Here is a 26,395-nt window from a genome sequence, read left to right on the forward strand (position 1 = left end):
GAGATGCCCAGCCTGCCTCATGGTGGCGGAGAGTCACAGTTCCCCGCAGAGACTTCCATGCACTCTCCCTCATGCAGAATGGACATGAAGAAAGTACCTAATTAAAAGCACTAAAATTTGGGAATAAAAAATGTCAGTCACGGGTTTTTTGATATGCCCTGAAGTTTGTCAGAGATTTATTTGCAAAAACTTCATAGTAAGGGTGAGTCAGCTGTCCTGCTGAATACAACATTACATATAATGGAATACATGATGCAGCTCTTCTCTGTTTTACATTTTCTTCATCAGTATTTCTAAGTTGAATTTATATTTTAAATGTACTCAAATCTTAAGCCAGCATTCCAGATTACTACATATTTAACTCACTGAAACAAAGACATTCTTTTAAATTAATCAGAGAGATTTAGTGTGTTCATAACAATGTTCATTGCTTTTAGAAAAAGGGAACTCCATAACAAGAGACATGGTTATGAAATTTCACCAACTTTAAAAAAATATGTTTCCAAAGATTTTAGGTATAACAAGGATTTTGTCTTACTAAGGTACTGATTTTGCTGGAGGGTTCTTTTAAAACTAGTTTCTCAGATAGTCAGAAGTAAAGAAAGGGAACTCTTTGGCCATGTCTACATCTAAAATTTTGCAGCGCTGGTTGTTACAGCTGTATTAGTACAGCTGTATAGGGCCAGCGCTGCAGAGTGGCCACACTTACAGCAACCAGCGCTGCAAGTGGTGTTAGATGTGGCCACACTGCAGCGCTGTTGGGCAGCTTCAAGGGGGGTTCGGGGAACGCGAGAGCAAACCGGGAAAGGAGACCAGCTTCGCCGCGGTTTGCTCTCGCGTTCCCCGAACCACCCTGCAAACCGCAGGGAAGGAGACCTGCTTGCTCAGGGGTTCGGGAACGAGAGAGCAAGCTGGGGAAGGAGACCAGCTTCGCCGCGGTTTGCTCTCGCGTTCCCCGAACCACCCTGCAAACCGCAGGGAAGGAGACCTGCTTGCTCGGGGGTTCGGGGAACGAGAGAGCAAGCTGGGGAAGGAGACCAGCTTCGCCGCGGGTTGCTCTCGCATTCCCCGAACCACCCTGCAAACCGCAGGGAAGGAGACCTGCTTGCTCGGGGGTTCGGGGAACGAGAGAGCAAGCTGGGGAAGGAGACCAGCTTCGCCGCGGTTTGCTCTCGCGTTCCCGGAACCACCCAGCAAACCTCAGGGAAGGAGACCTGCTTGCTCGGGGTTCGGGGAACGCGAGAGCAAGCTGGGGAAGGAGACCAGTTTGATTACCAGAGGCTTCCTCAGGTATGCTGGGATACCTGCTTATTCCACGGAGGTCAAGAAAAGCGCTGGTAAGTGTCTATACTTGATTACCAGCGCTGGATCACCAGCACTGGATCCTCTACACCCGAGACAAAACGGGAGTACGGCCAGCGCTGCAAACAGGGAGTTGCAGCGCTGGTGGTGCCCTGCAGATGTGTACACCTCCTAAGTTGCAGCGCTGTAACTCCCTCACCAGCGCTGCAACTTTCTGATGTAGACAAGCCCTTTGTCCAGCTATCTGGAAGGGAAGGACTGTTGTCCCTTTAAGGGCTCTCTTCAGTGGGGGGTGGGGGAAGAGGTGGTGAAGGGATGGACAGAAAGGACAGGAAGACTTGGAAGTACTTTTTTTTTAAACTATAGTCATTAAAATGTGTATTTTAGATAAGGGAGGTCTTTTGAAGGATTTATTTAAAAAACTATGTGTGAAGATCCACACATTTAAGGCTAAAGATGATTGTGCATCTAAAACTCTATGCAAGCATTTTTTAGAAATGTGATTTTATAATCTTCAACAGCTCACTAATGAAATATTTTTAAAGCAAATTTTAAACTAAGGTCCTGTACACTGACATGTTCTGTGTAAATATTACCTTAATGCACAACTGTTTTTGTCAGTAAAGTCAGAAACTGACAGTATAAAAATTTATTTGGGCATAAGCTTTCGTGGACATCTGATGAAATGGGTTCTAGTCCACAAAAGCTTATGTCCAAATAATTTGTTAGTCTTTGAGGTGACACAAGGACTCGTCCTTGTTTTTGCTGATACAGACTAACAGGACTACCACTCTGAAACCTGTCAGTATATACCTTGGGGTTGGCAAATGCCTATTAAATGGCTTTATTACCCCTTGAATGTCTCTTTAACAGTTTCAATGTTGTGCTAATAGGTCTGGCAGGCTGGAGGTTTTTTTCACTTTTAACTACTAGATTCCCTCCCAAGGAAGACTCACCAGGCTAGAGCAGCCATCTGTGGGAGCCTGCAGAAAGGGTCAGAACAGGGATAGGAAAACAAGAGGGTGGACACTAAGACCCAGTGGTGCCCCAAATTTTCAGGTGCCCTACGCAGCTGCCTATGGGTATGTCTACACTTACAGTTTTGCAGCGCTGGTAGTTACAGCTGTGTTAGTACAGCTGTATAGGGCCAGCGCTGCAGAGTGGCCACACTTACAGCAACCAGCGCTGCAGTGTGGCCACATTTACAGCACTTGCAGCGCTGTTGAGAGTGGTGCATTGTGGGCAGCTATACCACAGAGCACCTCGTCCCATTTAGGCGCTGTGGCTTGTGGGAAGGGGAAGGAAGTGTGACTGTCTTTCCGCTTCCTGTTCCAACCCTCCGTGGTGCTTTGCTACACATTCCGAGCAGTTTGGCGGCATTGTGATTCTACAGCGCGTTTTCTGCGACTTTTTGTTATAAATGGATCCTGAGCAGCTGGCGACCTTATTGATGAATGTTGCCAGCACATCACGCCTGGCAGTGGAGCTATTCCTTCAGCTGCAAAGTGAGAGTGACAGTGAGAGCGACAGTGACAGTGAGGAGTCAGACGATGATATTGAATCGCCTCACTGTGAAGACAGTAAATTGCTTGTGGCAGTAACAGACGTGCTCAGCTCCGTGGACCGGCGCATTTGGGCTCTGGAAACCAGCACTCAGTGGTGGGATCAAATCGTCCTGCAATCCTGGGATGACGAGTAGTGGCTGCAGAACTTTCGGATGAGAAAAGCCACTTTCATGGCACTGTGTGCTGAGCTCGCCCCTACCCTGCGGCGCAGGGACACGAGATTGAGAGCTGCCCTGCCAGTGGAGAAGCGGGTGGCTATTGCAATCTGGAAGCTGGCAACTCCAGACTGCTTCAGATCGGTGGCGAACCAGTTTGGAGTGGGAAAGTCTACCGTTGGAATGGTGCTGATGCAAGTTTGCACAGCCATTAATCACACCCTGCTAAGAAGAACCGTGACTCTTGGGAACGTGCAGGACATTGTGGATGGCTTTGCAGAAATGGGGTTCCCTAACTGTGGAGTGGCAATAGATGGGACGCATATTCCTATTCTGTCACCACCCCACCTGGCATCAGAGTACGTTAATCGCAAGGGGTATTTCTCCGTGATTCTGCAAGCGCTTGTGGATCACCGTGGGCGTTTCACTGACATTTACTCAGGATGGCCTGGAAAGGTGCACAATGCACGCATCTTTAGGAACAGTTCCCTGTTCAGGAGGCTGAGGGCAGGGACTTTTTTCCCAGACCAGAAGATCACAGTAGGGGACGTCGAAATGCCCACTGTGATCCTTGGAGACCCCGCTTACCCCTTAATGCCATGGCTCATGAAACCATATACAGGGAAGCTTGACAGGAGCAAGGACTGGTTTAACTACAGGCTGAGCCGGTGCAGAATGACTGTGGAGTGCGCTTTTGGCTGTTTGAAAGCACGCTGGCGCTGTCTTTATGGGAAGCTAGATTTGGTGGAAAGCAGCATCACCGCTATTATATCCGCGTGCTGTACCCTCCATAATATTTGTGAAGGGAAGGGTGAAAGATTCAGTGAGGAATGGACCTCCGAGGTTCGACGCCTAGAGGATGAGTTTGCTCAGCCAGAGAGCAGGGCTAATAGGGAGGCCCAGGAAAGGGCTTCAAGGATTAGGGATGCTTTAAGGGAGCAATTTGATGCTGAGAGCCAACAGTAATGTTTGATGCATTTGATGTGCTTTTCTTTACCTTGGTGTATAATATTTACCACTTCCAGCAACAATATAACGTAGTGAAAAAGAAAAAAAAAACTTTATTCAACATACAGTTCATAACAGGCAAGGGGGTTGGGGTGGTGGATTCTACATTCACAGGTTTGAATATGTCCTATTTTGATCACTATTCAATGTCTGCTGCACTTCAGGATTACTATGCTGCAGAATAATGGGGGTGGAGTGAACAGGGTAAGAATTATAGTTATCAGGGCTGATAGGTGATCGTACAGGTGTTGGGGGCAGCTGAGGATAATAAGGAACTGGCTGCTGGAGAAAGGTGTTTTGTGGATATACTGGGGAACAAGGAAGAGGGCTTTGGGAGGGCTGTGGGTTACCACGGTACATATTTGTCTGCATGGCTGCAATAGACTCGAAAGACTCAGTTTGGCGAGCCAGGAGGCTTATAATCTGCTTTGTGGTTTTCTTTGCAGACAATTCCTTTCTCCTGCTTTCTGTTTGCCTCCATTCATGTACACTCTTTCTCCATTCATGTACACTGTTTCTCCATTCATAGGTCTTCTCTCTCCATTCCTGTGTCTTCCTACTTTCTCTGTTGTAGTGGCTCATAACAGATTTGATCAATTCCTCTTTTGATTTTCTAGGATTCCGTCTCAAGTTCTGCAACCTACGTGAGGCCGGTGATCCAGCTGCAGTAGTCAAGGTCACTAGAAAAAAGAGAGATAGAACCATGTAATACACAGAGGCTACATTGTTTATTATCACCCGTTGAAGGACTTTTTAGACTTTTGGTAGCATCCTTCTCACATACCTCACATAACACAGAGAGGGCTGGCAAGCTAAGTCATGGCGAGCAATGGGGTGAGTGGTTTTGCCCCGATTTTCCCTTGGGAGTGGGAATTGACCAATGGGTCACTGGGGTTTATCAGCAATGGGTACAGGAGGTAGCTGGTGTCCTGGAGAGGGGACAGTAGTGAACAGGAAGGTGATGAGCTAGCTGCTTGGGGGGGGGTGTTCTTTGGTCCGCGTTCACGCCATCCTGCTGGTGAGGAGCGGGGAGCACCATGGTGCTGGATGCCTGCTTGGAGGGTGGTTGGGGAACACAGGAGCACACCGCGTGCTGGATGCCTGCTTGGAGGGGGGTGCCTTACACCGGAGCACACCGCGGTGCTGGATGCCTGCTTGGAGGGAGGGTGGGGAACACAGGAGCACACAACGGTGCTGGATGCCTCCTTGGAGGGGGGGTGGGGAACACAGGAGCACACCGCGGTGCTGGATGCCTGTTTGGAGGGTGGTTGGGGAATACAGGAGCACACCGCGGTGCTGGATTCCTGCTTGGAGCGGGGGTGGGGAACACAGGAGCACACCACGGTGCTGGATGCCTGCTTGGAGGGGGGGTGGGGAACACAGGAGCACACCGCGGTGCTGGATGCCTGCTTGGAGGGGGGGTGGGGAACACCGGAGCACACCACGGTGCTGGATGCCTGCTTGGAGGGGGGGTGGGGAACACAGGAGCACACCGCGGTGCTGGATGCCTGCTTCAAGGGGGGGTGCCTTACACCGGAGCACACCGCGTGGATGCTTACATGCTGGGAGGGTGGGTGGGGAACACAAGAGCGCACCGCGTGGCTGCCTACGTGCTGGGGGGGGTGTTAAAAACAGAGCGCCATGGGCTGGGGAAACGCGAACCTGGTGCCCTGCACTCAATTATCCCTAAACTCTCAACAGGGTTTCCTACTGCCAGACATATCACTGCTGCGTGTTACCTGGGAAGAGAGGGAGGGTCTTCTACAGGAATGTGGATACCGCCCTGGCCCCTATGCAGCTTGCCTGTGTGCAGCCATGGTCACCCCACCCCTCGCTGCACAGTGGATCGGACGAGTTAGCCTGACCGGGACAGGGACCACGGTGGCTCTCCCGATCAACTTGAGAAAGCAAATTGCAAACGCTCTTGCAGCAACATTTCAAGAGATTACCGAGGCAGATTACAGAGACGTGATAGAGCAAATCAATGGGCTATTCCACGTTTAGGCATGCATGCAGGCAGCCATAACCAAAACCCTCCTCTCCCAAAACATAAAAATCTACTTACCTCGAGCACGGTCCTCAGCTTCTTCCTCACCATCAACTTCCAGCTGCTGCGACTGGCTAGCCTCCTTCTTGCTTGAGCAGAGCTCCTGGCTGCATGTGTACTAGGACTCCGGGGTGTCTCCCTCCACGCCAGTAGCCTCACTGTCGCAGTCCTCTACAACCTCCCCCACTTCTCCCTGCTCTGAACTCTCCATCGTGCTCCTCGGATTGGCAGTGAGGTCACACCCAAGTATGGCATCCAGCTCCTGGTAAAAACGGCAGGTCGTGGGGGCAGCTCCTGAGCGGCAATTTCCCTCACAAGCTTTGCAGTAAGCACTCCTCAGCTCTTTAATTTTGACCCTGCACTGCAACGCGTCCCGTTCATGACCCCTTCTCATCAAGGACTGCGATATCTGACCATAGGTATCATAATTTCTCCTTCTGGAGCGCAGCTGTGCTTGCACAGCCTCCTCTCCCCAAACACTAATGAGGTCCTGCAGCTCTGCATTGGTCCATGCTGGGACTCGTTTGGTGCGTGGAGGCATGGTCGCTGAGTGAATGATTGATTAATTGCACTCCACACCTGGCTGAGCAAACAGGAAGGGGATTTTTAAAATTCCCGGGGCATTTAAAGGAGGGGTCAGGTGAGCCCAGGGCAGTGGAGTTTGCATGATTACCAGAGAGGCTTCTAAGGTATGCTGGGATACCTGCTTATGCCACGGAGGTCAATAAAAACGCTGGTGAGTGTCTACACTTGCTGACCAGCGCTGGTGATCCAGCGCTGGATCCTCTACACCCGAGGCTCGACCGGGAGTTGCAGGGAGTTGCAGCACTGGCTGTGCTGTGCAAGTGTGTACACATCCTAAGTTGCAGCGCTGTAACCCCCTCACCAGTGCTGCAACTCTGTAGTGTAGACAAGGCCTATGTTGCCTATGCCTAAGGACGGCCCTGCCTACTGGTGCCTGTGTTACAAACCTAATCTGTGGTTGGTTAATTAGTACCCATTATGCCTCTGGCATTTAAGGCAGCGACAAAACTCCTCCATTCCTGTCTGTTTCTGGCAAGTCTTTCAATGGTTCTCCATGGAGGTTATGTCCGTTACAGCGAGAATTAGCAAGCTTTGGTTCTTTAGAACAAGCTGCAGCAGCTCATGCTTTTTAGCTTTGGTGGTCCTGGTTCAAATTCCAGATATGTCAGGCAACAAGTTAGCTGTCCTGGGACCTTCGTGCACCCACTGTGCACTTGGCATTTACAACACACAATACAAAGCAATGGAGAAATTGGGTCTGAAATGCATTATTGCTTCAGTCATGAAGAAATCTGCTGGTACATGGTGGGATTTTCAGTGGAGCCTGTGGGAATTAGGTGCACATTTTCCAAGTGGTATAACGCTGTGTTTCATTTAGCAACAGGTGAGGTCCTGTTAGCACACTGATGTATCATTTTGCACATAGTTCCATATTCATCTACGGTATGAATGTTATAACATCACTGCCAAGACTTAAGATGCCAGAATAGATCGAAGCCATGTCTATTTGACTGAGGAGTTAACAAAAGATTGATTTGGGGTATGAGTTAGTTTCCTATCAAGGATTTGGCATGCCATTATTTTCTCCAGAGGATGCTATTCAAACACACCAGGTCTGCTGTCAGAAGGTATTGCAGATTCTTGACTGAATGGTAATAGATGCTTTGTTAATTAATGGTGGGGAAGTGCCAGGTCCCTTAATTTAAGAAAGTTGGAATTTAATTGTCTCCTAGAAGAAATGAAGCATTTTTCTCTTGCTTCCCCTCGTTTTGCTACATATCCAGATAATTTACCCTTTCTTCATTTTCAATTACATTTACAAATACACATCTCAGCAGAAGCTTTCATGGCAATACAACAGACTGCCAAATGTAGTTATTGCTGTTCATCACATCGATCAGTAGAAATCAGCAGCAGCGGTAAAAGAGGTGGGGAGACAAGATCTGAACATGTCCCACTCCAATGACAAATTCCTTCCTTTCAATACATTTTTAGAAACCTTTGTTCTACAAAGTATTCCACTAAGTCACTTCCAGGATGGGGGTCTTCTCATCTCAATGGATGAGCCTCATTCTGTTTGTGCACTGTATCTACCCTGGCATAACTTCACTGACTTTCGCAGAGAGATTCCTGATTTACATGGACATAAATGAGAGCACAGTCAGGCCCTACAACCTGAATTTGCTCATTTTAACCACAAAATAAAATGCAGATTGTGCCAGATAATTAATTGCTAGATAGTTGACATTTAATTGATTCTGATGCAATATGACTTTTCTTTGCAATGTTTTTCTCTTAACTACATCAGATTAAATTTGTCGGGTTTAAGAAAGGATGGATCTTCCTTATCTAATCAGAGAACAGTTTCATAAGGATGACTGTAACCTAAGCTCTTCCAGACAGGAGAAATGCTATTTATTCAAAAAAGTTGTCTCTTATACAGGTGTGCTTATGGTTCTGTATAAGTTATAGCTTAGCATTAGTACTTATGGAGGAATTTCTACATAAATGAATGGACTCCACACTAACAGGGAAATTAAACACTTTCAGTAAAGTCAGTGTTTGTGGAAAGTGCTTCCCTTGCTGATCTAAACAATGCTTTATAATGTCCTGGAAGGTTGACACGGGGCCTGCTCTGAGGTATGTGGATTCAGTCTATTTTGCCCAGAGCCATCCTCCCTAGCAAATGGTTTTGCGTACTTGCTTCTGAAAAAAACTGCTGTTGGAGCATTTGTAAAGGTCCCCTCCAATTACTGTCTGGACTGCTGTTCGGTATTGCTCCTTACTAAACCAGCTGAATGTTGATATGAATATCTACACGGGAACATCCCCATCGGTGAGCCCCATTATACACTTGGAACCTATAATGTGTGTCTCAACTTCGCCGTTTCCTGAAAGGTCTGCGTTTCCGGAAAGGTCATTGTTCCGCATTTCTTCTCTCTGTTGCACCATGTGGCTCCAGTTAATTGGCCTCTCCTGAAATGTGCCTGTCTCCTTTTCTAAAGCACAAGCCTCCTCTCATGGTAGAACTGTATTTGAGAACAGGTTTGTGATGAGGAAAGTTGTTCGCTTCAGGCTGAATCATACTATTGCAGCAGTTCTGTGTTACACTGATTGACTTTGAGTAGGTGTCACTTTTACATTATCTCAACAGTGTGATATTGAGAAAATCCCTCTCAATATGGATGAAGGAATGAGACACCCGGGATCATTGTTTTTATGACCAATTATGGTAGAAAAGTAGTAGTCTGAAGAAAAGGTTCATTACTGTAAATAAATCAAATGGAGTATTAAAAGGACCCTATTCTCTGTACCCTGTGTCCAGCTGTTCACTACATCCATTGAAATGCTAATCCAGAATTTCCAAATCATCTTTATTTTAGCACTTCCCATTTGAGTGTCCTGCTTTACAAACAGTAATGAAATGAACCTATCTCTGTGCAGTTATTACTGTTTCTTTGTATCACAGGAGAGACAGGAGTTAAGATCAAGGCTCCATTGCTTAGGCACAATAAATACACATACAAAGAGGCTGCCCCCAAAAGCTTACAATCTAAATAGAAAAGACAGACCATTATTCAGATAGGAGGCACAGAGAGATCAAGAAGTGAAATCTTGGATCTGTTGTAATCAACCAGAGTTTTGCCATTGACTTCAACAGGTCTTTAACTGTTTACTCATGGTCTACACAGAAGTCTGTGGCACAGCTGGGAATTGAACTCAGGCCTCCTGTATCCCAGCCCAGTGCCTTAATCATCAGACTATCCTTTATCACCAAAGAGAAATTTAGCTGCCTAAATATTATCCTCCCCATTTGACAAGCACAGAGATTGTGACTTCCCGAAGCTCACTCACTCATTCACTTGCAGAGCCAAGAACAAAGCCCATATCCCTTGCCTGTTGGTCCAGTGCTTTCAATGCTTGACTATGCTCTGTCTCTGATGACGACATGTTTTGTGGCCATAAGAAAAGAATTAAGAGTTGATTGCATGAAGTGAAGGAAATAAAAATAATCTGGGCTCCCAAGAAAGATCGCATCATGCAATGTTTCTGCAAGCTATGCAAAAAGTTATACCTATAGAATCATAGAACAGGAAGGGACCTCGAGAGGTCATCTAGTCCAGTCACCTGCACTCATTGCAGGACAAAGGATTATACCTGTGTGCAGCTTTGTGCAAGAGATACTCAGTCCTCTAAAGAATAATCCTGTGTCATGTACCATTGAAATCATACTTGAGTTTTATTATTATTTAAAAGTTCAGGTGTTGCTATCAAACAGGAGTGAAAATAAATATAGGAGGAAACAGCACTTCAAATAACCTCCTAGTAAGCAAATCACTAAACAGCCTTGAGGAATGTCCACCAAATTCTGAAGGAAGATAGACACATTACCAGTGCCTCTGGGTAATGAAATTTGCTTCCAGAGCTTAACATCAGGTACCTGTGACTTCAAGCTATGCCCGGGGTAATGTCAATGATGAGTTGACTGTGCCATCAAGAAAGGACACTCCATTCAACCCTCATCCTCATTGCTCATTATACACTGTAAAACCTACATTTGCATAAACGATTTCAGGGGAAATAATTCTGTCTTATTCTCGGGATAAAATTTCAGAATGTTAAGTAAAGGCAAATGAGCTCCTTAATTTGTGTGCTGTCTTACCAGAGATAGCATCTCACCAAAAGGAGAACCATATGGCCCTATGAATGTATGCATCTGGGAATTATACTATATTCATTGCAATGGCTTTACCATCAATGATGTTGCCCCGGGCAACCCAGGGGCATGTGACATTCATAGGGGGTTAAGAAGAGGCAGTACTACCCAAACCCCTCCAGTGGCAATTAATGAAGCTTATCTTCATATTTTTTGACAGAGGAATAGAAGCTGAATAGCAGTATGTTTAATAATAGGAAGCATGTTTGTCATGCATATAGTTGGTTTACTTAAAGTGGATTGGTGGGAGTCGTAGAAAGGATTAGGTGAAAGCACAAAATGCTGTGTGGTACATTAAAGACATGTTGGTTTATAGACTCATAGGTCAGAAGGGACCAATATGATCATCTAGTCTGACCTCCTGCACAAGGCAGGCCACAGAACCCCACCCATCCAATTTTATAACAACCCCTAACCCAGGACTGAGTTATTGAAATCCTCAAAATTGGTCTGAAGACCTCAAGCTGCAGAGAATCCACCAGCAAGCGACCCATGCCCCACGCTGCAGGGGAAGGCGAGAAACCTCCAGGGCCCCTGCCAATCCGCTCTGGAGGAAAATTCCTTCCCGACCCCAAATATGGCTATCAGCTAAACCCTGAGCATGTGGGCAAGACTCACCAGCCAGCACCCAAGAAGGAATTCTCTGCAGTAACTCAGTTCCCATCCCATCCAACATCTCCCCGCAGACCATTGAGCAGACTTATCTGGTGATAATCCAAGATCAATTGCCCAAATTAAACTATCCTATCATAACATCCCCTCCATATACTTATCAAGCTTAGTCTTAAAGCCAGATAAGTCTTTTACCCCCATTACTTCCCTCGGAAGACTGTTCCAGAACTTCACTCCCCTAATGGTTAGAAACCTTCATCTAATTTCAAGTCTAAACTTCCTAATATCCAGTTTGTACCCATTCGTCCTCATGCCTACATTAGTACTAAACTTAAATAATTCCTCTCCCTCCCTAACGTTAACCCCCCTGATATATTTATATAGAGCAAGCATATCCCCCCGCAGCCTTCTTTTGGCCAGGCTAAACAAGCCAAGCTCTTTGAGTCTCCTTTCATAAGGCAGGTTTTCCATTCCTCTGATCATCCTAGTAGCCCGTCTCTGGACCTGTTCCAGTTTGAATTCATCCTTCTTGAACATGGGACACCAGAACTGCACACAATATTCTAGATGGGGTCTCACCAGCGCCTTATATAACGGTACTAACACCTCCTTATCCTTGCTGGAAATACCTCACCTGATGCATCCTAAAATCGCATTTGCTTTTTTAACAGCCGTATCACATTGGCGGCTCATAGTCATCCTGCTATCAACCAGTACCCCAAGGTCCTTCTCCTCCTCTGTCACTTCCAACTGATGCGTCCCCAACGTATATCCAAAATTCTTATTATTAATCCCTAAGTGCATGACATTGCACTTTTCACTATTGTATTTCATCCTATTACTATTACTCCAGTTTACAAGGTGGTCCAGATCTTCCTGAATAGTATCCCTGTCCTTCTCCGTGTTAGCAATACCCCTCAGCTTTGTGTCATCCGCAAACTTTATTAGCACATTCCCGCTCTTTGTGCCAAGGTCAGTAATAAAAAGGTTAAATAAGATCGGTCCCAAAACGGATCCTTGAGGGACTCCACTAGTAACCTCCTTCCAGCCTGACAGTTCACCCTTCAATACGACCCGCTGGAGTCTCCCCTTTAACCAGTTCCTTATCCACCTTACAACTTTCATATTCATCCCCATCTTTTCCAGTTTAACTAATAGTTCCCCATGTGGAACCGTGTCAAACGCCTTACTGAAATAGAGGTAAATTAGATCTACCGCATTTCCTTTATCTAAGTAATCCGTCACCTTCTCAAAGAAGGAGATCAGATTGGTTTGGCACGATCTACCTTTAGTAAATCCATGTTGCAATTCGTCCCAATTACCATTGACCTCTATGTCCTTAACTACTTTCTCCCTTAAAATTTTTTCCAAGACCTTACATACTACAGACGTCAAGCTAACAGGCCTATAATTACCCGGATCACTTTTATTCCCTTTCTTAAAAATAGGAACTACGTTAGCAATTCTCAGTCGTACGGCACAACCCCCGAGTTTATCGATTGCTTAAAAATTCTCGCTAATGGGCTCGCAATTTCACGTGCCAGTTCCTTTAATATCCTCTGATGGAGATTGTCCGGGCCCTCCGATTTTGTCCCATTAAGCTGTTCAAGTTTGGCCTCTACCTCAGTTGCGGTAATATCCACCTCCATATCCACATTCCCGTTTATCATCCCTCCATCATTGCTAAACTCCTCACTAGTCTTATTAAAAACTGAGGCAAAGTACTTATTTAGATATTGGGCCATGCCTAGGTTATCCTTAACCTCCATTCCATCCTCAGTGTATAACGGCCCCACTTCTTCTTTCTTTGTTTTCTTCTTATTTATGTGGCTGTAGAACCTTTTACTATTGGTTTTGATTCCCTTTGCAAGGTCCAGTTCAATGCGGCTTTTAGCCTTCCTCACTTAATCCCTATATGTTCTGACCTCACCAAGGTAGCTTCCCTTGCTAATCCCGCCTTTCTTCCACTCCCTGTAAGCTTTCTGCTTTTTCCTAATCCCCTCTCTGAGTTGCTTGCTCATCCAGCTTGGCCTACAACTCCTGCCCATGGTTTTTTTCCCCTTTCTTGGGATGCAGGCTTCCGACAATTTCCGCAGCTGCGACTTAAAGTAATTCCAGGCCTCCTCCGCATTTAAATCCACAAGGTCCTCCGTCCAATCCACTTCCCTAACTAATTTCCTTAACTCTTTAAAGTTAGCCCTCAAGAAGTCGAAAACCCTAATCCCAGATCTACATTCGTTTATCCTTCCGTCTAGTTTGAACTGAATCAGCTCATGATCACTCGAACCAAGGTTGTCCCCTACCACCATTTCTTCTACGAGGTCCTCACTGCTCACCAAAACCAAATCTAAAATGGCATCCCCTCTCGTAGGTACTTCAACTACTTGATGAAGAAATCCATCCGCTATCACATCCAGAAAAATCTGACCCCTATTATTCTTGCAAGCACTCGTCCTCCAGTCTATATCCGGGAAGTTGAAGTCTCCCATAATCACACATTTCCCCTTTGTGTTTACTTCGTTAAAGACATTAAAGAGGTCTCTATCCATATCCAAATCAGATCCCGGTGGTCTATAACACACCCCAAGCACTGTCTCAGGGGAAGCTCTAGTTGCTTTTTTACCCAGTGTGGTTTTTGCCCAGACAGACACTGTCTTATCCATTCCATCACTTCTTATTTCATTACAGTTAATCTCATCATTGATGTACAAGACTACTCCACCACCTTTGCCTTTCTTCCTGTCTTTTCTAAACAGCACATAGCCTTCAATACCTGTACTCCTGAGTTTTTTGTTTCTCCTTTAAGAAAGGATAGAAATCAGAGCAGCTTTCCTCTATAAAGCTGTTGAGGGAATTAAAGAAATTGCTCAGAGAATGAGGTATATCTGAAATGAGGAAGTGGTGTTTATGGACTTGTGTCAGGAGCAGAGATCATAAGCTTTATATGAGAATTCCTTGCAGCCAAGGAAACTTTATACTATCTTATTGGTTGAAAAAGCTTAAAAGCAATTTTCCAAGGTCAAATATATAAATGGATGCTAGTCCCTTAAAATGAGACTAGATGTTCAGTTCTGTATATGCTTGTAACATGTAAGTGCCGGCATTCCTCTACATTTTATTCTGAAAATCCCTTTTGGCCACTTCAGTGCCTACAAAAAGCTATCTGACACATTTCAGGTTCATTATAATGATTATCCTCTCAGAGCAATATGGAAAAACACCACAGTTTAAATACGTAACCCACATGAACACATTAAACCAGGATTCAGAGATGCTGCAGCTTTAACAGCAAGAAAAAGAGCAGCTCAACTCATTTAAATGGGGATGGGGAAGAGAGAGAGAGAGACAGAGGTGAGTGAACATAAAATAAAACAAAGCCAAAACACATTGGAACGGCACGTGTGTGACTAGAACAATGAAACTACCCAAAGCCTATGGGACACAGGAAGTTAAAACACCGTGTGGTACCAGAGATGGAAAGCACTAATGGAAGGGAAGCCTAAAGGTAGCAATGCAAGCTAGAAAACCTACACAGAAACTAAACGAGGATAATAGACAAAATGGGGACAACTAGTAACACTATTCTCAAAACGTAAGAGGGCAAATTCAACCATGGTGGAAGTCCATTGATTTCAATAGCTTGATACCAGCAATGAATATGGCCCGACAGATCACATTCTAAGGTCACGTAAATTACCCCTTGGACATAAATCAGTCAAAATATGCTAATAAATGGCAATTTAGTCTGGCTTTTTTTTTCCAGAGTGCAGAATGAAATCTAGATTAAGAAATGAGCCATCACTTTGCACCTAGGCCTCAATTCTGTGAGTGCTCGGAAACTGGCAGGATCAAACCCTTAAGGCCTGTACCAAAGTGCCATTGAAGCCATGAGCTTTGCACTGACTTCAGTGGGCTTTGGAAAAAGTCCTTATAGAGACTGCAATCAAAAACAGCTTTTCTTTAACTCCTGTTACTTTGACACTGAATATACTTGGTGCCCCAGACTTTCAGGCACAGGCCAACAGGCTAGTGTGGGAGTGAGAGGGAATCATTCCTCCTGGGTAACAATGTATTTTCTATGGTTCTCCTAGAAGGATCATTGTTTTCAGAGGCTGGTGACCTCAGCAGAACCTTATGCAGCTGGAGTACTGTTGTATTCTTCCTATTCCTTTAACAATTGCTTCCTTCTGCCTCTTTCCAGTGCGCCTACCTAGCACAAACAAGAACCAATAAAGAAACTAAACCAAAAGTGCAGAAAAACAATTTTATCAGCTTGTGTCTCTAGTGATGAGGTACCCTTCCAGCAAATGCTAGGGAGCACATCTAATCTTTACAGTATACTAAGGGACACCAACAGAGAATTTCACAAAATCATTTTTTTATGATTGATAGCAGATTACATTTCATTTTATATACTTCTGGGTCAGTGGTTCTTAACTGTTTCTAACTTATTATTTATTGACAATTTCAAGAGAGGAATTGAAGTATAAGAAGAGAGGAAATCCTAACAATCACTAAATGAAAAATATAGTGCCTGCAGTGGGAAAGTATTGTCTGCCATTCTCTTACAACACAACTACCTATCATTGCCCTCTTCTCCCGAACCTCTATTTATCTGTATAGCTAAGCGATTTGGAGGCTGCTCTGCCTGAGTGTTAGGAAACCATTTAGCTCATAGCATGGGGTCTACCATGAGAGCTGGGTGAAACTTTTTGTGCACCACCTTTGTGTGCAAAAAAAATGCAGATTCAGGTCAACCGAAACAAACTAGCAAATTCAGGTCAATTTCAGTGAATTCTTGTGGTAAAAACAAATTTGTTTTGTAAACATCTAAATATTTCAATTAAATGACTCTTCAAACAAATGGGGTTGGAGGGTGCGGAGCTCCATAGTGAAGGCACTCAGGATCTGGATCACAACCATTGTCTGTAGCTGTGCTTTCCACTGAAATACCCACAAAGACAGGCTGTGGTAGGAGGAGGTTTAAAAACCCTCTAGAGGGGAAAATGCCCGTTTCTAATGATCAAAACCAACATTGACTGTTGAGGGCACCTCTTACATGTTTGCTCTGCCATGACATCATTTGTTTGGGAAGAATAAGTAATTCAGAGGGCAGCTAAATCTGAAGGGTTAATAGTCAGGATTGACAGGTGAAAGGGACTACGAATGAGCACACCAGTACATAGCAGTCTAAAGTAGAAGGAACAGAGAGAAACAGATTATGTAATAGGGGGAAACATTATTTATGGTGTTTGTTATATAATATTAATACCTAACACTAGAGTAATGCTTTTCATTGTGCATATCAGAATGCTTTACATACAGGGGAAATAGCAGCTTACAGATGCAGAAAATGAGGCACAGAGACTGACTCTGCATCCCAGATTAAGTGAGGCAGCACCAGGACTACAACCCAAGTCTTCTGACTCCCAGTCCTTTGCCTAGGACTTCTATAACTGATCTCCATTCTGTCACTTTTTATTTTCGTTCTGGAATTGGGCATTGAAATATATCTTCAGAAAGCAGGGGAAATGTAAATTCCCTTAAAAATGTAAAACTTAAGAAATATAAAAAGGAGGGGGGCAGTATAGGTATAGGTCTCCTAACATACATATATTCTGCATTACTATTTATCAAAATTAAAATACAGGTACAGCTGCCATGTGTTCTATACTTGCTGACTTCCCTATATACCCTATAGTTCCATAAAGAAAAGCCACCTAATTTGTAATAGCAAATGTCTTTTTTACACACACACACACACACACACACACACACACACACACACACACACACACACACACACACACACACACACACACACACACACACACACACACACACAAAATAAAATCAGTGTTGCATTGACTAAATGATACTTAGGTCCAGATCCAAAGCCCATTAAAATCACTGGGAGTCTTTCCATTGACTTAATGAACTTTGAATCAGGACGGAAGAGGGTTTTCTATCTGTGTAGGAACACCACTTCCACAAATTACAGTAGCTGTCTTGGCAGAGGCTTTCTTTTTCACTGATACAGCTGTGTCTACATACTGGGAGCTAGATCGACAGAGTTCCATCAGTCAGGTGTGTGGATTCTTTTCATACTGCTGACCAAGGTACAGTGCTTAACTTGTGCCAGGCTTGCCAGGGCTGAGCCCTGGCACCTTCAGGCTTAGCAGTTCATAGCCCTGACACCTATGGGTTTGCTGCATCAGTTATGAATATAAAAACATTTCTTGAGTCTCCGCATGTAATAGCTTGAGCTCGGGCACCTCTTTCATTACAAATTAAGCACAGCCAATGTAGCTCCATCAATCTAACTTTTAAGAACAGACAAGGCCTTAAATATGCTCACTTCTATACCTGTGAGCAATCCAGTTCGTTACACACTGGGAGTGGTCTCACTAAAAAGTTAGGCATGTGTATTAGACTTTACAAGATCAGGACCTAAAACACGTAAAGGAAATTCATTCTGTTCAGTTTATTATCCAACAAAATGAAGACGACACCCCCAGACAGGAGTCAATTTATTGTATTATATTTTAAAACGTAAGTGCTTCCACTGAATCAATTGGCCACTAAGCCTGCTAGGGAATTGATACTGTATCGACAGCATAACAGCCCAGCAGCAACGTTGTGTAATAAATGTTTACATGTCATCAAGTCTGCAAATACTCAGTAGCTTCTGTGTGACAGAATCTTCCTCTAATTGTAATTTGTCTCAATTTTTCCATTACTTGTTTTCATTTTCTAGCTTTGCTCACCGACAAACCTCCAAAACCATTGTTCCCTGTGGAGAACCATCCGAGTGTCATAGATGTCCAGCTGGGTAAGTCCCCTTCTGGGAATAATAGAGCCTAAATATCAGTTCTGGTAACAGATGGGAAAAATTGAAAGGTTTATTGCCACTGTTATTACATGCAAATCAGTTTGCTGCTTCTCATTTTATAATGGTAGAATTTACTGCAACAGCAGTTTAAAGAAATAAGTTTGTGTAGCTTCAAGGAATGGCAATACTAATTGGTACCCTGAGTATTAAATATGCGGGGCTGCTGTTCTTTTGAGTGTGTGATTGATAAATTAATGGATGCCTTCATTGGTGCCTACACTGGTCAGTCAATGGTCACCATGCATAGGAGACAAATATTTTAATAAAATACAGGATGGTGATCCTTTAAAAGATAAAGGGAAAGAATGCATTGTTTATTCTTTGATGAAAACCTTTGTATTCTTTTGTCTGTCTCTCCTGCTAGCCTGAATGTGTCTGAATCTTAATCAGCCACAGACACTTGCGGTAACAGGAAGAAACTTTATAAGAGAGTTCTGCAAAGTGACCTTTTTGAGAGTAGTTAGCTGTGGGCCACATTGTTGCTGTGGGTAATAGTGGGATTTTGAAGTTCTGGTGGAAGTCTTGTTAGGTTGGAAACATTCCTTGTGTTGAGGTATGGAATTGCAGATACTGTTGAGGATTGAAGTGTGTGGGTTTAAGTTATAAAAGAAGCATTTGTTTTGACAGACTGTTAGCCTTATCATGCTTAAATTGAGTTATTTGCCTGACTCTGCTCTGGCTCTAGGTTTACATTGGAACAAGACCACTGAATCCTGATTTACACATAAATGGAAGTAGGATCATGATTTGAGATTGTTAGATTGTGTTGCACAGATACCAGTGTGATAGGGCCATATGTTTTTAATGTAAACCTACTGTTCTACATCCCAATTCAGTAAAATTAACTTCAGGCTTGTGCTTAAGTGCATCCCTTTTCCTCAAAGCACTTATGCATGTGTTTAAGTCCCATTGAATGGAACTTAGGTCCTTGAATTGGACTGTCTGTTAAGTTGTGGACGATAATGTGAATTGTTTATGACCTGAGTTCATCTTAAAAATTAACTTTCAACAGTTTGTAAGGATTGCTAGAGAGAAGGCAACAGTGAATTCTGCCTAAAGTACACAGGGCCAAATCCTGCCCTCAGATATGGATACTCCAATTATCTTAATTCAGATTTGTGTGCATGTGTCTGATGATTGAATTAGCTCCTTAGTGATGAAAACAAACACATACACACACAGGTCCAAAGGGCATCATCCAAAACTCACTGTAATCACTGTCAAGACACCCACTGACATGGGTTTTGGATCATCCCAGCAAGCTGAACGCCAATTCAGTTCCATTAATTACGCTCATAGATTTTACTTTTTTGAAAAAAACAACAGAATTAATGAATCTTTCGAGGGTGGTGAACTGTCCCCAAGTACATCAGTGAAACAAAGTAATACAAAACATGCACATCCTTGTTTCCTATACTCTTATTGGATCTTCCTTTCTAACCTCAATTCCCCCCACCTCATCTTACATATCTAGCCCCTGCAGAATATTTCTTTGACTGGTTCCCCATACAAAACTATTTTTTTCTACTAGTAAAAAGTGTTGATACAAAAGAATCTCCTACCCCTGGGAGATATGTTGCAGTAATAGGATTTCAGAATATCTCTAGAGGGAAATAAAAGTCCTTGCATTCTTTTGTCCCACAGTATAATCCATTAGCTGTCCCCTAGGATCTAGGAATTTACATGCAGCACTTTCTTGCTGACGCAGTGGTATGTTTCGTTATTGTTTCTAAACTTCCATAATATGCTGAAAGATTAATGTTTACAAGGTAACAGTACCCTAAATATAGTTCTAAAGCACTGAGAGTGTTCTTCCAGCTGTACCCACTTTGATTTAAAAGGCAAGGAGCTGGGAGTAGAGAATTCTCAGTGAGGGGTCCAGAGTTTCAGAACCTACCTCCCCACCCCCGGCACACTCTCTCTCTCTCTCTCTCTCTCTCTCTCTCTCTCTCTCTCTCTCAGTGTGGAAGGATTTGTTGATCTTCAGAGCACAACACATTTTTCTCTATACTACAGAGTGTGAAAGAGGCATTGGGTGGAGAGTTCTGGTGAGAGTTGTGGACAGGGGTGAGGTAGCTGCTGGTTTTAATTTGTTTATTTGCCTGTCTTAAAATGTTGCCTGTATGTACCAACAGTGTGTGTTCTGATATATTTGTATTAGAAATCAACATAAATATTCTATTCAAAATCATCCTAATTTTACAATGTCAATAATCCCAGGAGATTAACCTGTGTATCCAATTTGTATATGCCCTTTAAATAGTCAGGCAAATATTAAAATGCTACTACGTACCAAATAAACAACATTCACTCCATTAACGTGGCCACTTTAATAGAAAGACCAGTTTAGCTTTCCATTGCCAAATGAATCTTTAGTTGTCTTCTCTTTGTAGGCCCAGGAGAATAGCAGTTAATATTTCCTATATCCAATATTTACACAGGATTTAATGATAGTATCCCTATAAATCTCAACATTTACACAGGATTTTTTAAGAGCAGTTAGTAGCCTGACCACAGTCATCATCTTATGTGACCTAATTTCCAACTTCAGTATTCACCTATTAGCTTTCTCTACTATAAGAAGATGGGTTTGCATGGTTCTTATTGACAATAGATAAGAGTTCCTTCAGGCTTCAGATAAGCACCAGAGCATGTCTTGTTTCTTCTTAAGGTGTGTGATTTTTTTTTTCTTTTTCCATGCTTTGGAATTTCACAAAATCAAAACAGCCCTGTCAAGTTCAGATGGAAGTAGAAACTACAAATTGCCACCCGCTTGTTTTCTCTGTTTGTCTCTGCTGAGGAGAGCAAGCAAGACAGAGAGATGACAAGAGGACCAGAGAGCATCACAGAGGACTAGTCTGATAGCTCAAAACAATTTAATTATCCAAGACACTTTGCTAAACCAGACAATAATTTCAGCCTTGGACAAAACTAGAAGGGAAGTACAATAGATTGATTTAACTGCTTGCTTTGATTGCTAATTTTCTTCCAGAATTTTTTATTTTAATATTCATAAGCATTATGGGTTTTGAAAGGATTTGTGAATCACAATCTCATTATAGAATATGCAGCAGACTTAACCTTCTATACATTGACATTATATTTTAAAGATTAGTTCTTCAAATACTTGAGTTTCCTCTAATAGTCTTAACTGTTTCCTAATGAAGATCCTTCAAGGCTTTCCAATAGTTCAAAGCTAAGTGTTAAAGCTGGCAGAATATTTGTTCAAGATTTTTGAACAAATATATATTCATCCTTATGTCAGATGACTAGCCCTGCAATCCATTGAATCTGGCCATATTGTACTGTATTTGTCAGGAGAAGGTATGGCCTTGTAGCTTCTGCAGATGATTAGGGATCAAAAAAATTTTCCCGCTCCACAGCGATTTGATAGTGCCCTTGGTCAAGTGACATAACTCCTGTCAGACATAATTTTCTGACCTGGAAAATGTGTTAATACCTCTTGGAGGATTCTGAGGATAAAGTTTGTAACGTGCTTTAAGATTCTTGCTTTCTACACTGCGCATTTACTTCTGCCACAAAATATGGCTGCTTCTTTGTTAAACCTTATTTAGCCTAAATTTGTCCACTACTTGTTGCAGAATTCCTAGTGTAGTTTTAAAAATCAAAACAGGGAGATCTGTACATCTCAAAGCTTCAGGTTCTGATTCAATCAGTTTTAAAGATCTGAATATGACTGTTCAGACCATCGGAATAAAAATCCACTTCTTTTGGAAGCAGGGCAGGACAGATTTGTCATTTTCTAAATGTGTGACTGTGGTGACTGTAAGTGAAGCGTGCTGTGCTATCAATCTTGTGACAAACTGTTGGTACATTACTTTGCTAATTGTATTTCAACGTTATTTCCCTCTTCCCTTTCCTATGGAACTTTGTTTACTGTCTCAACATGCTGAGACTATGAATCTGAAGATCATCCTCACTGCATCAATTCTAAGCAGCCAGATGACTTTGAGCTAGGAGCCAGATCAGGCAAGAGAACCTCTGCACCTCTCAGGCAGTACAAAGAACCACGATCCACCTGTAATGAAACAGTGGAGAATTCCCCTAGTATGGGGGTGGGAGAGTCTTAACAAGCATAAAACTAGCCTAGTGGGCTGGTGCATGCACCCTGATGTAGGGAGCATATAAAGGGTGTGTTCAGAGAAGGGGTGAAGCACAGCTGTGCTCTAATTCTTTGCTAAACAATGGCCCCAAAGGGGCCATGCAAGCTAGGTTATAATAGAGCAGCTCCTAGACTCATCTAACTACCACTGGGGCTGATGCTGGGTGAATAATTGATTTTTCTGTTTCAGGCAGCAAACAGCAAAATCAGAAAAAAATAATCACATTGTTAAATGCTTTGGAATTCATCAGCAATGTCTGCTTTGGACCCAAGGCCAGTGCAACCATTTAGGTGACCTAGGCGATCGCCTAGGGCGCTAGGATTGGGGGGGCACCATTTTCTTTTGCAGCGACCACGGCAGCCAGATCTTCAGCTGCCCCAGTCACCGCAGGCATTTAGGTGGAGGGAGCTGGGGCAGGGGAGAGCGGGGAGGGCCGCCTGCAGCAAGTAAGGGGGGGGCGGCACGCAGGGGAATTCCCTGCCCCAGCTCACCCCTGCCCCGCCTCCTCCCCGAGCACGCCGTGGCTGCTTCACTTCTCCCGCCTCCCTGGCTTGCGGTGCCTAAGCTTGGGAGGCAGGAGAAGTGAAGCAGCCACAGCGTGCTCGGAGTGGAGGCAGGGCAGGGGTGAGCTGGGGCAAGGGGGGTGCCTCAGGGCGAAGGCTGGGGAGCTGCCACGAGGGGGGAAGCTGCCACGGGGGGGTGCCTCAGGGCAGAGGGGGAGAGCTGCCTTTGGTGGGGGCACCTCAGGGCAGGGGCGGGGGGGGAGAAGGGTGCAAGGTAGAAGCTTCACTTAGGGCCCAAAACATCCTTGCACTGGCCCTGTTTGGACCAGCAAACTGTGTGTCTGTGGCCCATGCCTTAAACCTTTAGCCCAGTAGGTGAGGTCTGTGTATCTAACTCTTGCTTTCTAATCTTTACCCCAGCAGTTAGGGCAGTTGCCTGGGATGTGGGAGACCCAGGTGTGAATCTCTACTCTACTACAGAGCAGGGACTAGAACTCAGATTTTCCCCCTGCTAGGTGAGCATCTTAACCTGCAGGGCATAGGCCATTTTTGGATAGGCTGCTCTCCGTTTCTCCTGTTTAAGCTGTTAAATAAACCATTTGTCTGAAAAAGTTCACCCAGCTCTACTTAGAATTACATATTCCTTAGAGGAGCTAAAGATCAGAAAACGTCACATGCCAACAGAACTAGAGCTGTTCATTCCTTGGCCTTTATTACAATTAATTTTAGGTAAAATCTCCTCTTTATGGATATTTCTTTAGGATTAGGTGTAATTGAAATGAATGTTTGCATGTCAGTGTGTATAGTAGTTGAATCCATCATTTATGTATCATCTGGTTTTAACAATATATATTTGCTTTGACCTCAGAAATATAGTAAAGAAGGGTGACATAAGCATTACTTTAAGAAGGGCAAATTTCTCGGTTAATTCATTTTCCAAACAAGGGAAGTGTCAAGGGATTTACCTTGCCAGGATTCATGGTAGTTTTCTTTGTTTTATTATGGGAATTGTTGGGTGATTCCAGCCCCACCTACTATATATAATGTAAAAAGCATTCTGTATCTTACTATTGGAAAATATGCTACCTAGAATGTTAGTTTCATAGTTGAACCAATAACATTTTATAGGTAGCAGAATCTTTCCTGCTAGACTATTCTGTAGATATCCATCCTCCTCTAGTAATACTCAATAATACTTGATGGTAGGCAGTGTAATTTACCCCACAGCCATAGTCTTCATCATTAAACTGAGTGCATTATGTATTCCACAAACCGGGCTAAAAACTATTCTTCAATGTCTTAAATTCCTTTTTCCATATGCAAAGTCTGAGCAAATGCCTAGGTACATAGTGAGGACAGAATCTTGCCCCAAACCATATCCCAGATTCAGAACTATGGAGCTTACATCCCATTGCTATGTCTACCACCTTGAACTTTTACTGTCTATCATGATTCCACATCCCCTATCTAACCGTTTAGGACAATGGATCCATGAAGCTGCAGTACCACTAGCTCTCCATACTTATAGGGAAGAAAACTATTAAAGAGCAGTTCTCCACAGAGTTCCTATGAATGGGCTCTCTGAAGCATGCATCTGCTCTGCAGCAGAAATGCAGAAGTTCCACTGCTTTCCAGGCCATGCGTGCCTCCACTGGGGGAGGTAGGATTTGCGTCTATTACAAAAGCTTTTGTACTAATCTGTACAGAATATTAGAGACACATTGTCTGACATTTAGCTTTAGAAAAAGTTCCCTAAATACACTGTGTATTACAGCTAATGCTTTAATGCTAATTTGGTTCATTTTTAATAGCTTTTCCCAGGGATAAAGCCAAAATGCTACATTTAGAAACTAGATACCAGATTCTGCCTTTAGGGTGGTTTAATCCACAGTCGCTATCAATTTCAGTATGATTAATCCAGATATGTGCAGAGGTAACAGAGAACAGAGTTTGGCAGCTGCTATTTGTGACAGTTTGACTGATTTGGGGACACTGGGCCAAATTCTGCTCGCTCTCCCATGTAGTTAACACCCAAAGACATCCATGAGATTTTCACTAACATATCAGAGAGCAGAAGCTGACCTACTCTATACTTACATATTTCATTACTGTTGTGTTTCTGTTGAAGTATTTTGTATTCTTCATTGGGTTTTGCATCAGGCTTCTTAATGTACAACTTTGAGGACATAATGATTTTATCCTGTTTATTTTTATGGCACAATATCCATCGATACCAGACAAATATCCTTTAAGACAAAATTTGCCATAGAGGTGTCTTAAAACTTCAGTCATATCTCTTTTATTTTCTTTCTTATCTGCACTACCACAATGTAAAATTCTTGAAGTAAAAGCCACTGAGTTTATAATGGCTCACATTTCCATAGTGGCTTTCATCCACAGACATTTACAAACTGATTGTAAACCTCATGGGACTGAACTTGCACATCTTCTGCAAAGTTCACATAGAAGCCAATGACAACTTTGTCCAAATGACCAGCAAGTGTACCTATATATCCTTGCTCAGACAAAACTGTCATTGAAGTCAATAAACACACTACTCCACCCACCATTTCTTTGCAATATTTATTGCATTTGGATTGTTCCAAGTCATATTTCCTCCAGAAAAGAAAAGTCCAGGCCACGGGACTAGAAGCAGAAAGGATGGTCTAGTGGGAAGGATGCTGGAATGAGACTCCTGGAAAACAGCTGTATTCCTCACTCTGCCACACACTTTGTGTGTGCCTTTGGGCAAGCCTCTTAATCTACCAGGTGCCTCAGTTCTTCATCTGCAAAATGGGGACAATACTTCCTTATTTCAAAGGAGTCTGAGGTGCTCAGACGCTGCAGCGATGGAGGTAGGAAATGGTAGGTAGATAGAACATTGAGGATTAAATATTCACCCAAGTTTTTCCTTATCTTTCTTAGGTTCTGATCATGAAACTAAACTTAAATGCATTTGACTGATGTGTATTTGTCATACTTATATGTGTGATACTATGCAATTGAAAGTGGGGAATATATGTATGTACTACTAGGAGAGTAGCTATATAGCTTTTGGGTTGTAATAAAAATGGGCAGTTCACACCATTTTCCATACTCATTAAAAACACTGTCACTGGAATGCATTCATGTTGTTCCATTTGATGTTTGTTTGTCATATGACTGAGTTAGGAGAAGGTGAATGCCTCATATATTCTGTATATTACAGGACATTAATGTCTGTCTGCACTATTCTGACCTTTTCAACATTCTGCAGTTTGCTGGGTATGCCATTCCTTGTCTCCACTTATTTACAGACTCACTAAAATATAGAGAAGAGGCAGAACGATCAATCATTCAAAATATACAAGAGTGAGAAAGGTCTAGACCATGCATCCTGCTCCTCGTTTTTCCACAGTGCATATCCAAGATTAAAATATGGATTAATCATTCTTATGAATCTTCCC

General features: G+C 43.4%; 1 protein-coding gene across 1 annotated transcript in view; it reads left to right on the plus strand.

The window, feature by feature from the left end:
- Nucleotides 1-26,395, plus strand: part of IL1RAPL2 (interleukin 1 receptor accessory protein like 2) — a 556,734-nt gene that overhangs the window by 400,780 nt on the left and 129,559 nt on the right. The window contains 1 exon segment of the mRNA XM_030576453.1: nt 18,188-18,262. Within this exon segment, the coding sequence (XP_030432313.1) occupies nt 18,188-18,262 (75 nt within the window).

This window comes from Gopherus evgoodei, chromosome 9, assembly GCF_007399415.2.
Source record: "Gopherus evgoodei ecotype Sinaloan lineage chromosome 9, rGopEvg1_v1.p, whole genome shotgun sequence".
Classification (NCBI taxonomy): Eukaryota; Metazoa; Chordata; order Testudines; family Testudinidae; genus Gopherus; species Gopherus evgoodei.